We start from the raw sequence: 18,142 nt of genomic DNA on the forward strand, positions 1-18,142 counted from the left end.
AAAATACCTAACTCTGGAGTGCCTTTTTGATGAGTCATGTGCCACTTCACTTTGTACCTATTAACTGAATACATGTTTGACCTTCCCTTTCTTTGCTCTTGTTCCCTCCCTCTCCTGTGATACCAAACAAAGTGGCTTTTTGGAAATCAGCCCTCCAGAGAAGTAAGTGGTAATTTGATTCACCTCAGTATATAATGTACAGCTTTCCACAAACAGATAAAAATTGTATTTATAGCCTAATGTCTTAGAAGCAGTGAAACATCAAAGCTGAGTTAAAAAATACTGAGCCTGAATTTTCTGTTAGGGATACAAAAACGAACTGGCCCAAGCGATTGAACCTGATGTAAACAATTTCTGACATTTGTTTCTGTCTAGTGGCCAGTGACAATTCATCCTTTCTTTATGGTGCCACCACAGGGAGTCAGAGCAGATACAAGCTGTCATGAGGGACACCAAAACATAAAAGGGCATTTAAGTTTTATCCTATAAACTTCTATACAATGTGCCTCAAAATCTACAGTTCATAGAATGTCAAGATAGGGTAATGTTTCCAGTGTGCAACTAAGTAACAACTGTTAACATGTATAGGATTTTTAAGTGTTCTTGTTATTAATGCCTTGTGTGACAGACTGGTTCATTTTGGCAGAACATTTATTCAGCTGAAAAGTTTATGAAATGCTAAGGGGACCTAATCTCATAATGGAAAAGATGGATTTAATTTTAGTAGGATAATTGAATGTCACTATTGCTTCAGGAAACCAAATTTCATAGTCACCAAGGTGTTCCTTGGGATTCTTCCATTTGCTGTTGATCTGTTTGTGAGAGCTGAACATAGTCAAGACTACCTGTCTTGAAAGAACATACCATATCTTGAAAGAAGAGTCCTGGGTGCTAATACAAAAAGTGTTTTCATTTTTGGCATGTTTTTCAATTAATATAAGTAAAGTTTTAGTCATTTCATTCCATAAATCTCTTCTCTAGGCCCTACACATGTAAGCCCATAAATGTATGTTTCTTTGCCAGGAAGGCTGTCATGCTTCTACAGAGTGGCAGGGCTGTTGCTGCTCCTTAGTGTTCAATGCCGTTCAGGATGCTTTCTGCAAAGGTTTAAAGGAGATCATGAAGTTAGGTAAAACAGCATTAGGCGGCAGCAGCAGCACTGTTCCCTGGAAACAGGGGGACAAGAAACTGCTGCCAGTAATGTTGTTCTTGTGCCAAATTGTTATTGACAGCCAGGTTCCAGCTGCTTCTCACTTCTCCACCCTGGAAAAACTGAACTGCTTCTCACAGACTGGGTTGCCTGAAGACAGGTGAATCAGAAAGGGTGTTGCCTTTCCAAAAAAATTAAGAAAGTGTACTGCTCATAAGCTAGATTGAAGGTAGGCAGAAGAAAAGGCTCTTTTTTCATTATCATGCTTGGAGACAGAACATAGTATACCTTTCATGCTTTAAGGGCTTTTTCTCTCCCCTGTGCCACTGAAGAAATGGTATACTTCGACTGACAGTGCTTTTGCTTCAGAACCATCTGTCCCATCTTGGCCACTGTGTTACAAAGCGTCCTTCTGCCTTTCTTTCTCTTTCACTGAATTAATGTTTCAATTCTGCTTTGCTTGGTGGAACAGCCTCAGCAGGGCATGTGGTGACCATCCCATCCTAAAAGATCCAGTAGCTTGAGAATTAAAAGCTGTCATGCTAATGATGTAAGCACAAGGCTATTTTTTTAGACAGGGCCAGATACTGGTCTCTCTCAGACCTACATCAGCTTGTGCACCTGACCTTAAGTACTCTTAATAGGTTTAGTCTCCTGCCAGTCTGGAGCTGCAGTTACACTGGTTCCCATTGTCAAACAAAGTCATTGGGAAATGAAGGTTGTCACAATTCTTGCAGTTGTGGTATGGAACTGTGGTGAGAGCTGCTCAGCAGGTTTCATACCTGTGGAACAGAGATGAGATTCCCAAGTTGTGGCTTAGCTGGTTATTTGTGTCGGAACAGTACAAAGTGATATGAAGGCAGTAAGGGACTTATTGCTTTTGTTTCTAATGATGCATGTTAGTAACAGAAACTGGTTCTTATCTCGTTTTACCACGATGCCTTTTCCCCCAGAAAAGAAGCCAAACAGTTAGTTATTATGAGGGCCTATTCTATCTCTTTTGCAGAAAAAGGAAAAAATAATACTGCCAATTTAATTACTACTTGAATCTTCAAGAGTGTTTTCTATTAGAGAAAATGTAGCAAAGTATTATTACAATGTGTAAACCTTTGTTTTGGCTTAGGATAATGTATTAGGTTAGGTTAGGTATATTGATTTGGTGATCCTAAACTAACAGTGTTGCAAATGAAAATCTATAGAGCAAATAAATGGTTGTTTCATATATGTAAGGCTTTTTATGCTGTTATCAATAGTAAACAACCTACAGACAATACATTTTCTGTTAGCTTGTAACTAACACATCTTGAGTTACTTTACTTTCCTTTTTACAAGCCTTTTTACAAGCCAACTTTAGGGATATTTTAGATTGAAATCTAATCCTTTTCCAAATTCATCTATTAACTTTCTTTTCTTGTTCTTTTTCTTGTCTTTCTAAACACAACAAAGGAAGAGGATTAACAAATAAATGATGTATGAATCTCTCCTCCTTCCTCCTTTCTGTATGCAGGGGTGACTGATTAAAGACTTGGTTAATGAACTTATAGCTGGACCTTGATAAATGACAAGTCTCATATACACAGATAATTTCTAGCAACTGTAGGCATATGACTATTGTGCTGTAAGAGAAGTCATAATTAGACTGGTGTCCATAAAAAAAGTGGCTCTCAGATTATGCATGCCATCATCAGTTGCTGCATTTGCCAGCTCTATATTCATGGCTTGTGTTTAGCTTGTTTTACTCCCTGTACTGATAGATGTGCTGTTAAAAGCGTTTGACATCTTTACAGTTCACTGTCTTTTTACTAATCCAACAAAACTAAATATGTTAATGAACAATTTTTGTACCTACCTCAGGGTACTAGTGTTCGCAAAAATTCACAATGTGGTTGAAGGAATATGGAGGATGCAAAAGGCAGCTTGTATACAGCAAGACTGTCTCCACTGAAACCATGAGTTTGTGAGAAAGAACTTAAAGTTACATTCCCTGTACAGATTTTATTTTTCAAATGGGCAGAAGAAGCAATGTTTGCTCTGAGATCCTGCATTTTTTTGGAGACTTTTTTTGAGAATTTAAATTTTTTGGAGATAAGGGCTTTTACTCTGATTAAGACAGGACTAGTAACAGATAAACTTTTGGAGACAGAATTCACTTTCTCTAGTAGGAAAGTCAGATTGCTCACCCATGGAAGGATGCTTCCTTCTCCATCCAGAAGTTTAGTCAATTATCTTTATTCGCCTCATTCTACCTTAAAAATTACATACTGTTTAAACAGTACAGAATGGTTTTATCTGACTACTGTTTCAATTCTGCATATTACATTTGGTATTGTCCTGGTATTTTATTAAGGGTCTTCCCCAAGCCTACACTAGGTGCTAAGAAAATATTGGATCTACAGCAACCTCATCAACAATGAGGTCTCCAACGATCTGGGTGATGTCCATTGCACATGGGCTGTGTGCCACAGTTTAGTACCTGCCACCATGATACAGTAGTGATGTACTGGCCAGATATCAAGGCATTACCTGTGGAGAAACGGTCCCACCTATTCCAGCATTTTGGAGAGAATCTATTTCTTCCTATGCTACCCCTGGGCTTGAATCATGACCATGCTTAGTGTCCCACCAGGTAGAGTGACTTGAGAAGAGCTCTTCTTCCTTCTTGCCCAGACAGGGTCTCATCTATTAAAGATGTTGAATTAGGTAACAGTGCTTTAAGTATAGGTGATGCTGTGTTGCATTGTTGCTTGTTTTTCAAGGCCCAGGATGGTGTTTTGAGTGGTGACAAGCTGCAGGAAATATTTGGAGCTGTCTGCTACTTCCGCTCCACCACAGGAAACACATAGTGCTTGCCTTGGTGGCAGGTTTGCTGCAGTGGTGTGATTTAATCGATCTGCTGGGCCTCCTCATTGATAGCCCGAGCACCATCTTTATTCTGGGGAGGCTTTAGTCACTTGGCTAGCTTGATGACATCACATTTCACATTCATGAGTGTGATGGTTTCAATTGTTAGATCCACCCCTTGATCAAGAGCCCATCTGTGTGTCGCATCTCACCCCGGGTGTCCCTGGGGACATGTTTCATAGGCCCACTGAGGTGGAAGTAGCTCACCTTTTCATCCCAGCACACATCCACCTGAGCTGCTTCATTCCTGGCAGCCTGATCTTTCACTGTTTAGATGTTCTCTGTTGGTGCAGCTCTTGGACAGGTGAGTATTTGTATGATGTGCATGTGCATCATGATGTTCATATAGGTGTTACGTTTTTAGTTGCCACTATTTTACTCCTCTTCACCTTCACTCAAGCAAATGTGCTGAATAGGTTTCTGAAGACACCGGCAGTAGAAGAGAATTGGCAAAGCTCATAGCCTAACCTGTATCTTTCATACATATAAAAAGATAAACTGAGGAAAAAAATGAATTCAAAAGAGCTTTCAAAAAGTCTTGACACATATTTCTCAATGGATTCAAAGTAGTTTTGCAAACCATTTTCAAGTGAGGTGAATACCACATCTAAAATGGTTGTGTTTTATAAAGTGTGTGTGTGTATATGCATGTGTACAAATATATATAAAATCTTCTGCTCCTAAAAAATCTTCTTACTTTGCAGTTGAAACTACTGCTACACTGCCTAGCAGAAAAATAACAGGTATGTTTGGGTTCTGTGGGATTTTGTCCCATTGTTCCTCTGTTTTCAAAAGTGTGTAGTAAGATTGCTGCTGCTGTTACTTTTTAATTTTTGGAGATAGTTAAGCATATGCAAACATTTGCAAATTAATTTTCCATATCATCCTTATGGCTTATTAGATAATTTTGTGGTGCAAATAGCATCAGTAATTTTCCAGAGAAAATGAAAATAAAGTCACTAAGATGATTCTGATTCTCCCTTTATTACAGAAATTGTATTCACATTTATCCTTTGGAAAGAAGCTTTTCAGTAAGGCAAGGAAAACAGTCTTACTGAGCAAGGAATTAATGAGTGTTGAGAATTTCAGAAAATTCTTGTTTACTATTTTTAATAAAAAAACCCGTTTTTCTTCAGGGACTTTTATCTCTGATTTAAGTCTTCTGCAGCAGTAGGAAAGGCTTTACAGTGAAATTAGTGTATTGTAAGTAACATTGTAGGATGATGTTTGACCTTTGAGAGATGTTGAAATACCTTAAGTATATTTTTTAAATAGTGCTTCTTGTTTGAATCCAGCTGTTCTTTAGATTATATTTCTGTGATAACTGACCTGTAACTTGACTTGCCTCTGACAGTATAAAAAACCACACAATAACTGAAAGGGCCAACTTTAAATTCGCTACATGAACAAGATATCAAATTTCCTAATTTCTTTTTGATCAAAATGCTGACTGTATCAATATAAAAAAGTAATAGCTAATGTTTTCTATGTAAGTAGTTGTCTGGTTCCTGTTAAGATCAGAGGTTCAAACTTGAAATTAATTAGGTTGGGTTTTTTATCACTGCTTTTTGCAGGACAGTAAAGAGAATACATGGGTATGGGATAAATTTTAAGTGGCAAGTCTCACGGTTAGTTTAAAAAGTCTGAGAAGAGTTCTTCATAGCCAGCTAGTGCCACCTTGCTGTGTGTGCTTGATTCTCATTCCCAGAATTAGCAAGACACTCAGTCAGGATAAGCATGTAGCTTTCAGGCTAGTATGACACATATCTTGGGTCTTTAACATTTTACTGTTATGTGGTTTTGTAATATTATACAATTCAAAAATTCAAACTGTCCAGTATTTCTCAAAAAAATTGTCTTGCATCGAATTCCATTTGAGTGCAAAATATTGTGATTTTTTTTTTTAGCCAGAGATTATTACATCTGTCTTTTTTTGACAACCTGGAAGTGTTGTTCTGAAAGAGCAGGTGTTGCCCTCTTCTGGTGAATGCAGTAAACTTTTGATAATATAAGAAAAGCCTGCTGAGGATGATAATATATGTGTCTGAAACTTTTTAATGGCTTTTTTTTTTTTTTTTTAATCTGAAACAAAACTCACAGATTCAGAAGAATCAGCTGCAACTACAATTTTTGGTAAGAGAATCAGAACTTTACTGATTTTTCCAATTTTTGTTATTTCCTCTTAGGTAAGCCTTCTTTTATCTGAGGTAGTGCAGAAAGGTTGTAATATAATAGAGTTCCAAAATTAAAATATTTTAGTTTCAAATTACTTGTTTCATTGTATATTGTAATGCAATAGCTTACCTTATAGGATCAGTCATGGCTTGTGGCAGTGGTGCTTGTGGTGAAGTTAGGTGCAAGTTGCTTGATCAGAAGCCTTTTGTTCAGTCATCTGAACAGTGAAGTTCGCAGAGATGGCAGAGGAGGAAAACTATAGTGAGAGCTCCTTTATATCTCCTCCCACCCTAGCAGATGGCATTTCATGCAGTGTTTTACACTACACACACACATAAGGCTCTAACAACTTCTGGAACCAGAGGTGATAAGCATCATCTATGAAAGCATTTTTAAAAAATTAAGAATGAGACACACAGAAATAACTTGTGTGAAAGCCAGTTGCTTTCTTGCTTAATGTATACTGACATAGGGTGAGTGCTCTGGATAGAAGAAATAATACAGATGCAAGCACACATGCTCTTGTTATTTTACAGATACAGTCTCTCTTTGGGAATGGATCACCTTTAACAACGGCATCACATTCAGTACTTGTGTAGTATATACTAGGCCAAGTAATGCTAATGAAACCAGTGGAAACTTAGTTTTCACTCTGCTCATATTTAGACTGCTTTTAGTTGCCTCAGAAAATTTCTTCTTCAGTTGTGAATCTGCTCTGATCAGTTTTTGAAAAGTCACTAAGTTGTCATATTGAAGTGATATAAAGTGGTCTTCTAACCACTTTGTCTTCCTGTGCTGACACCTAAAATATTCTAACTAAGCACAGCCCTTTAAATTTCCATCTATTGTCTTATTTTTTTTTTCCTTTTGGCGTAGCTGAAAAAAAAATTGCATCATTACTCTGGTTATTGACAAAAACAAATGCCTTTTTTGGAGACACAGTTTGCCAAACCCTGTTTGTCATCTCTGCTTATGAATGTTGTGAGTTCATTTAGGGAAAAGGTCCTTGGAGTTAAGCAGTTATTGCAGTTGGATACGCAAAAATTTATCTGCATCTCCTGGAAGAATGAAACGAGTAAAATGAACTTACCTGAGGAAAAGTTGATTCCCAGCTGTTTGTATTCAGATACTCAGATTTTTTTAAATAACATGAACATTATTTCAATTATTAGTATTGAAGTAATGTGAACACTCCTAACAAGCTTTGCAGTTGTTCTTAAAATGAAATTTAGATAAATAATATTCAGTTTCTATTCAAAATCTTGCAGGCTTGAGTTTTTTTCTCAGAAATTCATAGAAGTAAAGCACTTTATTAATACAATTTTTAATTCTTTCATCTTCTTTCCCTGTAATTCTCTATGGGTACATTTATCATCTATCCTATTAATTCTTCAGGCAAGATGTTGTTAATGTTGCTCTTACTTAGATTTTGCTGGATTTAGACTTTTGGGCTTTTTTTGTTTCATTTTATTTTTATAGATTTAACTGTCATGGATTTTTCTATTTCAGATATGTCTTCAGAGGAGACTACACAAAGTACAGGTGAGAATTTGAATGAAGAGAGTATGGTTTCAAGGGAGATGATCATTGCATTCATGTTTGTTGGTTTTTTGTTGTTTGTTTTTTTTTTAGCAACTGGCATTTGTTTATTCCAAATTATTTTCTTACGTGATTTTAAAATTTGTATTTATCTGCAGTCTGTATTTTAACAGACTGCAGTTAACAGAGAATTTTATCTGCATGATTAGGGCTCTGAGATGCACTTAACTGAGATGTAAGCCTTTTTTTCTCATTCAAAATATTGTATTGCTTACCAAAACCCAAACAGCACAGATATATATATATTTTAGCAAGTATATAGGGGAGTTTGTATATAGAATGTTTAGTATGCTTTCTGACACTATTTAAGGTTTTTTACAGAACTAAAATGTACACCCAATTCCTTGAAGACATACGTTCTTGCAAGGATTTGTCAAATAGGGTCAGAAAGGACTCAATCAGAGGGACGTTTTACCCCTTCCTTTGCTGATTTTCTCATTTGAAACAATGAGTAGGTTCATTCCCTATTAGTATGGATTCCTCCATGCCTGTATAGGAGCTGGACATCCTGCTGTTCTTCATTGTCGATTGAAAAACATTTTTGCAACAGGATTCCTCCTATGCTGAAGTTGCCGTGTAGAGTAGGATAAACGGGAATCACCTTAAAAGCACCTATTTCTCCTCTGAACAATGGGGAGCCCGGAGTCACTGGCTCAGATGGGGATAAAATCATGTAATTGGAAGGATCTTAACTCCACTTGCTGCTTTTGCATTTCCTACACTGAAAGTAACTTCATTTTCTTATTAATTGTCAGGTGTTTCCACTTCTCCTGGAAAGACATACTCTGAAATAGAAATAAGAGTTTATTTTTGTGACATGTATTTCATGGGTATTTTAAGTTAAAATGTGAAAACTTTATTTTCCTAACAGAAACCCTTACAACAACCGATTATTACTCCACCATATCACCAGGTAGGATTCATCTATCACTGATACATTTTTGTGCATCTCAAATTTTAAGTGTGTGTGAGTTCAGGAAGTCAGCTCACTTCTGTTTTTTAATATGCTTCTTACTTGGTATTGTGGTGTGTCATATTAACAGTCTGTCTTACCTCGCATTAATGTCCAGTCTGGTAGAAGGACTAATTCTGCAGTGCTTTTCTAGATGGCTGCATATAGAAGAGCTTGGTTATTTTGTAAGTCAGAGCAGTAGGTTACCACAAAAATGTAAGAAACACAATCTCAGGGACCATGTTTGCTTGAAAAGAAATCTTCATGCCTTTTAGTAGATGGAAGCAAACTGAATAGAGTCATTGTATTTGACCTCAGGACAGGCCCTGTAGGATCAGGAATAGACAGATTTTTTTTTTTTGATTATCCACATAGAAGCTCAGTAGCCCCATTACAGTGGTTTTCCCTGAGTTAGTGCAAGTGGAAGAAGATGCCTTGGAGCCTTAATGACAAGGAGAACTTGACTGCATAACCTGCAGAAACATTGCAGCTGTGTTATCTAATGCTCTCGGGAGACTGGAAGCCCTAGTGATTTTTGATCAGTCTTCTATCCTCCACACTGTTAATGTATTTTGTGTATTTTGGTGGTCTGCAGAGATCTTAAGACTAGGGGGCACACAAATGGGTGCTCTGTAAGGAAAAAGGAGCTGATGTTAATCTTTTGTGGTCTTCCAGATTTTGTGTTGATTTTATAAGTTGTTCTCTATGCAGTAAATAATTTTGACAATTTATTGTTATATTGACATTTGATTATTGTTTATCAGTTATTCATGAGCATTTTATTTTTTTAAGGATTGTTTAAAAAAAGCAGTATATATGAGGTTTTCGACTATTTCATTGCCAACAAAAGGGAAGGCAAATCTATGGTCACAGAATTGTTAAGGTTGGAAGAGACTTCTAAGATAATCAAGTCCAACCATCAAATTTATTTGATTCTAAACTGCTATCTAAAATTTTTATTTTCTGATAATTTTATTATTGCCGTGAACTTACAATCTGTAACCTCTGGTGGCTTGTTTATTGATGGTGATAAAATTAATAAAGCAGCAAACTTTTACAATCAAATGAAAGTGGAAAAAATTCCTTTCTCATTTGGTACTAACTAATGTTAACAGCAGAAAAATTAGAATTTTGTTTTTTTTCTGGTAATGAAGACCAATCCATCTGCTTAAATAAGGAAAGTTGTTTTAATGAACAAGTGTAGGAATTTTGTCTTAGATGCAAATATTTTCCCAGTGCTTTATTTTGAAATTATATAACAGAGCCATCTGTTTACAGTACCCTAATTTAGGATCAGTGTTATTTCTCAGCAGTGTAGGTTGTATTAAAAATATGGAAAATATGGAGCAGCCAAAAGCTTGCTGTAACTAAATGAAGGCATGTTCTACTAGATAAGAGTGCACATTGTTGCTGTCATCATGGCTTAAATTCCATCAGGTATAACAGCTTTAGCTTCGTGCTATCATATGGAGCCATAGTAGGATACTCAGAAGCAGATACTATGCTGCCTAGTGATTGAATTCTGTGATAATTAAAGAGCTTATCAATTAGATGCTGATTCCTGTTTCTATTTAAAATGTAAAAAAAAAAAAAGAAAAAAAAATGAGATGATGTAGTATGTAAGTATTCTGTCAAAACAGCTGCAGAAATTTCTTCAAAATTAATAAACAAAGGCAGTGTATTTCTGAATACTAAGTCTTGGAAAATGTCATGGTAAGTGCTGTAGAGAGATGAAGCCTAGACAGTACATTAAATACTTCCAGAAGATAAAGACAAACACTGGAATAATAACAAACACTGGAATGATTGTAAATACATCTGATAATATTTGATTTTAGTTTAACTTTTTTACTCAGTAGTTGTTTTTTTTCCCCAAAAAATCAATAGCAGGAGAAACCATTGTATGCAACGTAACACGTGCCTGTAATTATTCAGGTTAGTGGTTTTCTTTTCCCTTTTTTAAAGTAAAAATCTTGTTCAACTCTTTTATACTCTGAGCAATGAAGCAGGGTTAATTGCCATGTAAAAACTAGGTCTGTAATAAATTTCCTTGTAAATTTAGATAGATTTTATATGAATTCAAAAAACATTGAAGGTGGGGAGGTTAAGAAGTGTTTAGGCTCTTGTGCTTTTGATCTTTGGTTTCTCATCAAAGCCACACAATTGCAGATGAGAATTGCAAAAAAACCCCCAAGAAACAGGTAAGCTATGGAGTTCTATTTATAGTAATGTGAAGTGCAGCTTTGCTGTTTTGGGAAAAGATGAACTAGAAGGAATTTAGGGATGGCCACCAAAATTAAGTATATAGAAAATAATGAAGCTTTTGGACTAGTTCATTTGTTGAAATAAGTGAAAAGAAGAACAATTGCAAAAATAGATAAGCTAGTGCAAGTATTTTCCTTGTATCAAAACACATGACAGTGAATTTTTCCATTTTCAAAAAATTTAACATTCTGTGTTTTAGCATTGATTTTCCTAAATTTTTTTATTTTTGTTTTTAGTGTTCTACGTGGGCAAGGTAAAACTGCGGGCAAGTGAAGAAAGTAACGCATCACTAAATGTAGAAATAGTAAGTATTCTTCCTTTTAAAACTTTAATGTAAGCAAGGTGGAAGTGAGTTTCTTTGTCTACACTTAAAATAAGTAATGTGATTCTTACTGGTCTTGCAGTGCAAGATACTGTTTGTAGTGGATGGAACAGCTCTGTTTTTAAACAATTGCTTTTCAGCGAAATTTTAAAATTGTGGCAAAGTAAACTTCTTACAGTAAGGACCTGTATTCTCTACATAGCCACTGAAAGGAAAGCCCTGGGTAATCTAAAGAATTTATATTTAGACACTTTCAGATCTTCCTTCAGTGATTAATTGAGGCACTTGTCTTTGGAAGATGAGCATCAATAGATGGCAACTATTTGGGCATAATTAAAGTTGTATTATATCCTGGAATAATTCATATTGAGATTCTCATAAATAGTTCTATGATTTTTTTTGGTGTATTTTTCAATTATGCTTTTGCATGATCATTGTATGTTTTTTGGCTTGTGGTTACTGAGTTATTAATTTTGCAATAGGATTATGTGCCATGAGTGTGTCCATTACACAACAAGAGAAGTTTAAAGGGACAGTGTCATGCATGGCAAGACCATATAGGTGACCCAGTATCAAGATAACACTATGAGGATGAGAATGTTTAATTGTTACAGATGGAAACTGAGGGGAGGAAAAAAGAAGGATCTTGTATCTTTATCCTACACATCCCTGTCAGCCCCCAGCCTGAGATTGGACATGCCAGTCCCTGAAAGCATGAGAGTTGTCAGCAATGTCACCACAGAGAAGAGCATTGAGTTTGGGCAGGGATATGCCTCTGGCAAAAGCCACCTCTACACTCTGTTGTGTTTCAGTGGTGATAATGCCTACTGAAACTGTGCTAGCGGAATAACATTACACCTACAGCTTCTGGAAAAACTGGTTTCCATCTGTTGAAACTCTTTTGCTTTTTAGAAGAATATTTCTTAGGGGAAGTCAATACCACATATATTAGATGATGCCTTTCCTCATGGCCATTGCTGCTTGCACAAAATGTAAAAATATCCAGTAATGCTGGTAACCAGAGGAGCATAAGAATGCATATACAGAAAGGGTTCTTAGATAAACCTCACTGTATCCCCAGACCCTAATTCTAGGTCATACTTATTTAGCTCAGTTCTATCATGTCTTTCACTCTAGTTCTTGGCTTCTTGCTAACAGTGTTCTGTTATCTGTTATTTATGTCATTTATGGAGTTTGTCCTATTGTTACACTTAGAGTTAAAAAAATTCATCCAGTGTCTGGACTAAGCTGTCCTTATTGCAGACTAGGCCAAATTCCTCTTTTTTACAGCATAAGACATGGTGAGTTCACTGTCCTTTTGCCCCTTTCTTTCACAGATTTTGGGGTTTGGTCTATACTAGATCAACAGTTCCTTCCATAAATCGTGGCAACAAAGTCATGGTTAATACTTGTTGCAGTGTATTAGTGAGAAAACATGCTTCTTTGCAGTTTCAGCCTATTAAAATGCATGAAATGAACTATTTTCTTTTAAGACTAAAAGCTATTGGTTGTACTTAGTGGTAGAATCTTTTTTTCCTAACAGATTGATAACATAACCACCCACAATCAAGTCAAAAAAGTAATTGAAATTCCAGCACATACCCCACAAGAACTGAGGTAAGTAATTCCGAATAAGGATTGAAATCTTTTTTATATTTTAAAAAGATGAAGTAGACCTTCCTTATGTTGAGCATTCTTTGTGTTATTCCTGCACATTAAAAATTTTAGAAGTTGTAAGTTCTTGCTCTTTAGCAAAAAGTTCATACTGGTTAGAATACTCTTAGTTTGTATACCACTGGAGTTTCTTTTAAGAATAGGTACACCAAATTTTTTTAAAACTTAAGTATTCAGTCTATCTGGAAGGAAATTATCATGACAACTTTCCTAGCTGCATGTTCTTCAATAAATATTCTTTGAGTCATATCTATGATTTTATTTTGGTGTAGGTTTTTCTTTCCCAGTCTTTATAAGGAGAGGTTTGAGTGAGTAATTATTTCCCAAACCTGCCCTGAAAATCAACAAGATGTGGCTGGCCAACAAATCTTGTTTATATAAGAAATCCATATTTCTTATTCGTTCTATTTCTATGTCTTTGAGTATAAATTTAGGATTCTGTTCCAAGTAATGTGTGGCAAAAGGCAACATTAAGATTTATCTTTTGCTCTTTTAAATAACATTTACAATTGGTTAGTGTTCAAATGTGATGACAGAGGTTTAAATTTATTTTGTGTAGTGACTAATAAAAGTCAGCTCTTCTAATGTTTAATGCTCTGAAATTTGTTTTATAGTATTAGAACTGGCCTGACTAAAAAATCATTGATTAGCTGGAAAAATATTTTTCTCTGTAATTGTTTTTTTATTAAATTGTTGTAATTGTTTTTAGAAACATAACCAAAAATTCTCCATAACAGTAATATTTTATTTTAAAGCGTTTCAGAGTTCAACAAAACCTTGCGAGCAGTAAGTGAGGTAAGATTACTGATTGTTGTTACTGTTTGGAAAACTTTTTTTCCAACTTACTTCTGATAAAGCACCATGATTTCTCCTTATAGACCAATTTTTTTTCTGTTTTTATTTGTCATTACAGTCCTCTGTTTTGGAATGCAGTGCAGAAAACCAGAGGTTTGTTTTCAAATTTTTAAAGACAAAATATTTAAAAGCTCGTATATTGTCTAGTGATGTGTGAAGTATGCATGGCTCTGTAACAGAAGAAAAAGACAAACTCTCTAGAAAGTTCAGAAGTTCAAGAAACAGGCTGGAGAAATATATGTAGGTAGAAAAAAATCCAATTTTGTTATTGTCCTGGCATTGGTGATTTTGAAAAAACTTTGGTGTGTGTTGGTTTTGTTTAACCCAAATGTATTGCTTCTCATTAATCTTCTGCTGAAGCTCAGGCTTCCCTGCTACATTTCTTCTGCATCTTGGTATTACCTTAGTCATGTAAATGGGAGCACCAGAATTGCAGAAGTTGTGAATTGCAATGCAATCTTTATGAGGGATTTGCTTGAGGCATCCCAAGTTGCTGTTCTTCAGCTTGGGAAACCAACTATCTTTGGGGTATGGGGAACTTGAGGAAGTAACCAGCTCAGAGTCTGGAAACCATGCATTATCAGAATGACAAAGCTGCTCCAGAGAGGTGATACTGGAAACCCTGAAACAGATGATGTCTCTGAATTTAATTGCTACTTACTATTAAATTGTCCTTTAAAACGATCAGCTTGGAAACACTGTATTCTAAAACAAAATGTGAAACTTTGTTTCCCCAAATTCTTGAATCTGAACTTTATCTTCCTGGATTAGGATGAAAGAAAAGTCCAAAACACTCAAATAAAAAAGACAGAAACTAGTCAGATCACACTTTGATACACTGGTCATTATGGTAATCTTTTCATTGTTATGAGCTGGAAGGAAACCTTTTAATTCATCTCTATGTGTGCATTTGCTGAATCTGAAAAAAATTTACTGGAGGTTCCCTAGTTGAGGCAGAGCTTCAAGTCCTTGGACTGTAGTCGTAAAGATGGAGTTCCATACTACAATGGGTCACTGAAGTTCTCTGAATCAAGAGAGAATGCTGGCTTCCTCAGGTGATGGAGATTAACACTGACATATTTACACTCACTAACAGTGGAGATTACATTATTATCCTTACAAAATTATCAACTCTTTAATGACCAACATTGATCAGGGAGGGCTCCATTTAAGAATTGGCATAGTAGAGATTAGAGACAAAAAGTGCCACAAACTGATTTATTATGTTTCTAACCAGCCTGGCATAGTGGTTTACACGCATTAAAAATGTGCCCAAATCTGAACAGAGCCTGGGAAAAATGTACTTTCACACTTAGCATTTGTGCTAATGTGCTTTCATTTAGCATTTGATATTAGTTCCATGTGTTATAAAGATGGGGCAGCTCTCTTTCATGAGTCCTAAGCTTATTTTCTTCTCATTGTAGTACACGCTGCAATTTCATAATGAAGCTGGCTGAGAGAGAGAATATAAGCAGTTTAACAGAAAAAGTAAAAATAAGTCAACTTGGTAAGTTATGCTTTAAACACAGTCTCATCACAATTTTATGTCTTTTCACATGGTCTTCAAGTAGCTAAAAAAGGCAAGATAGTTACTCACTTTTATATCAAAATATTTTTTGTTTTGAGCAATACACATAAAAATGCAATCTTCTGATTTTTGGGGGTCTATGTGATAGAAATAACTTTTTAAAACATTTTAGTATAAAATTGCCAGCTACTTTAATAGAGCACACTTTGAAAGGATTCGGTGTAAAATAAGCTGAGAATGTAAATGTCTTGCTGAAATGACAATCTGACTTGAAAGGGCTGTTAAGTAGCCAAGCTTTCTTAGTGATATTGTGACAGGATGAAGTACTGCATCATACCATTTGTCTCTGTTTCAAAAGCTGTAGTGTTGCATTTTGGTTTGTTTAAGATTAAAAAAAAAAGAGGAATCTGAACTTGTCAGGCATTGAACAAAAATCTGAGGCTATGACAATATTCTGACTGGTCAAGAGTTCTTTTATTTTGCAAAACTAATTTGAGAACAAACTTCAAAATAAATTATGCAGTATCTACTGTTGTTTAAAGACATAGTACACATGGTTAAATATTCTACGTAATGGTATTAGCAGTTGGTATGCTTAAGGATAATGCTTCTTTGTCATCTCAGATCGGTGCTGCTGTTCATCACTGAAGTATTGTTCCTTGACTGCTGAAGAATTACAAATGTAGTAAGTATAAATACAAAATTTGACTTGCTTATTTCCTTGATTTCCTAATACATGGCTAGAGTCAATTTCCATGCTACATGCTTCCATGTAATAGCCAGAAAGGACTCCACAAGAGAAAGCTGACAGGCATTTTCCAATGTGGCTCACTCCTCTTTCCCTTCCCTCCCTTCTTAAAATTTTTTTATAATTTATTTTTAAATATAATTTTCCCCCCCCCCCTTTTATTTATTTTCCTCCTTTTTTTAAAATTTTTTCCATGATGCATCTAGCTTTTGCGTTCAGCAACAGCTCACCTTCAGAACAGGCAGCAATGACAGTAGTAATAGTATTTGTTTATGGACTTGCTAGTTAACAACTACAGCAAAATAGAATGTATGAACTGTCTAAATATTAGAGCATGAAACATCCAATCTGATTGATTTAAAAATATACATTATTATTAGTATATCCATATAATTTTTATATATATTCCTCTATTATAACTGGTTTTCTTTAAAACAGAAAAAATGTTAAACTTAACATGTATTTTTGTACCTTTTTTTCTTTTACAGTACTATACAAGTGCCACCTCATCTTATATGGGTTCCTTCCGCTCATTCTCCTTCTCTGTCTAAAAAGACTTTCCTCAAATCTAATTCTTTTTTCCCCCCCACTATACTTTCTGCTGAACAAAGCCCCACAATTAGACCACTGATCCCACCATTCACAGAAATTTATTTTTCTGGAACACTTTCCACATCTCCCCTTACAGACCCTCTCTCTGAAAGTTCTATGCCTTCCACCAGTGTTACCACTACACATTCCTCTTCCGAGTCTCTTGCTCAACCTACTGTGCCAACTTTTTCTTTCATAACTTCCAACAAATCCATCACTGTTCCCATTCCTGCTACAAAATCTGTTACTAATGCTGCTTTCTCAATTAAATCTGACGCTGCACTCCTTAACAAGACTTTTACAATACTTCCTCCTTCTGGAGGTTTCACTAAACATTCTTCACTTTCTTCTTCCGAGCCTCACAAACTTCCAATTGTAAATCACCACTTTGAGGCTATCACCAGATCAGTTGCACAAATTCCCCCTATTCCAAGCCAACCTATATCCCGTCCCAAAAATGTTAGTACAGTACCTATTGTTCCCCTTACTGCTTTCACAATATCTTTGACCCCTACTGCTAGTCCTGGCAACCATTCTGTCTCAGCTTCTCATCCTCATTCTACTGCTGATGGCCATGGGACCCCAGGTAAATATGACAAGTAAATAATTATTTTTGTTTGATTGCCATATACTGGATTTTCTTTTAAACTTCATTAAACAATGAATATGAGAGGTGCCCTTACAGTTATTGTGAATTACTGTGGATGGGAGTGTTGATCTGCTGGAGGGTAAGAAGGCTGTACAGAGGGATCTGGACAGGCTGGATTGGTGGGGCTGAGGCCAACTGTATGAGACGCTCAACAAGGCCAAGTGCTTTGTCCTGCACTTGGGTCACAGCAACTCTAGGGAATAGTCCAGGTTTGGGGAATAGTGTCTGAAAGCTGCCTGAAGGAAAAGGACCCGGTAGTGCTGGCTGGAAGTGGCTGAACATGAGCCAGGGTGTGCCCATTTTGCCAAGAAGGCCAATGGCACCCTGGCCTGGATCAGCAATAGTGTGGCCAGCAGGGCCAGGGCAGTGATTGTCCCCTGTACTTAGCACTGGTGAGGCCACACCTCACACCTCGTGTCCATTTCTGGGCCCCTCACCAGAAGAAAGACATTGAGGTGCTGGGGCGAGTCCCCAAAAGGGAAATGGAGCTGGGGAAGAGTCTGGAGGAGTCTCAGAGGTGATCTTATCACTCTGTAGATTCTGTAGATATTTTTTTATTTTTTTTTTAACTAACCTAATATTTAAAATATTGCACAGTAACGTTGGATCATCCTTAAAATACTGTTATCGACTGGGAATATTCTTAGTGGCTATGTATTGTCTTATAAAACACATTTTTACAAGTGTCTTTTGAAATTTCTGACAGTGTCTTGATTTTACTCCACATTCAGGC

At 36.1% G+C, this 18,142-nt stretch overlaps 1 protein-coding gene across 4 annotated transcripts in view; it reads left to right on the forward strand.

Annotated features, from left to right (window-relative positions):
• ADGRG2 (adhesion G protein-coupled receptor G2) overlaps positions 1-18,142 on the forward strand; it is a 55,224-nt gene that overhangs the window by 22,582 nt on the left and 14,500 nt on the right. For 3 of the 4 annotated variants that reach the window (XM_015644191.3, XM_015644181.1, XM_015644225.1), the window contains exons 4-15: positions 4,756-4,794; positions 6,152-6,184; positions 7,736-7,768; positions 8,697-8,738; positions 10,665-10,712; positions 11,279-11,346; positions 12,908-12,981; positions 13,794-13,833; positions 13,952-13,986; positions 15,318-15,400; positions 16,046-16,106; positions 16,658-17,346. In XM_015644191.3, coding sequence (XP_015499677.1) covers positions 4,756-4,794; positions 6,152-6,184; positions 7,736-7,768; positions 8,697-8,738; positions 10,665-10,712; positions 11,279-11,346; positions 12,908-12,981; positions 13,794-13,833; positions 13,952-13,986; positions 15,318-15,400; positions 16,046-16,106; positions 16,658-17,346 — 1,245 coding nt within the window. The remainder of the gene's footprint in view (positions 1-4,755; positions 4,795-6,151; positions 6,185-7,735; positions 7,769-8,696; positions 8,739-10,664; positions 10,713-11,278; positions 11,347-12,907; positions 12,982-13,793; positions 13,834-13,951; positions 13,987-15,317; positions 15,401-16,045; positions 16,107-16,657; positions 17,347-18,142) is intronic. The other variant, XM_019008377.1, reaches the window with a different exon arrangement.

The sequence above is a fragment of the Parus major genome, chromosome 1 (assembly GCF_001522545.3).
Source record: "Parus major isolate Abel chromosome 1, Parus_major1.1, whole genome shotgun sequence".
Lineage (NCBI taxonomy): Eukaryota > Metazoa > Chordata > Aves > Passeriformes > Paridae > Parus > Parus major.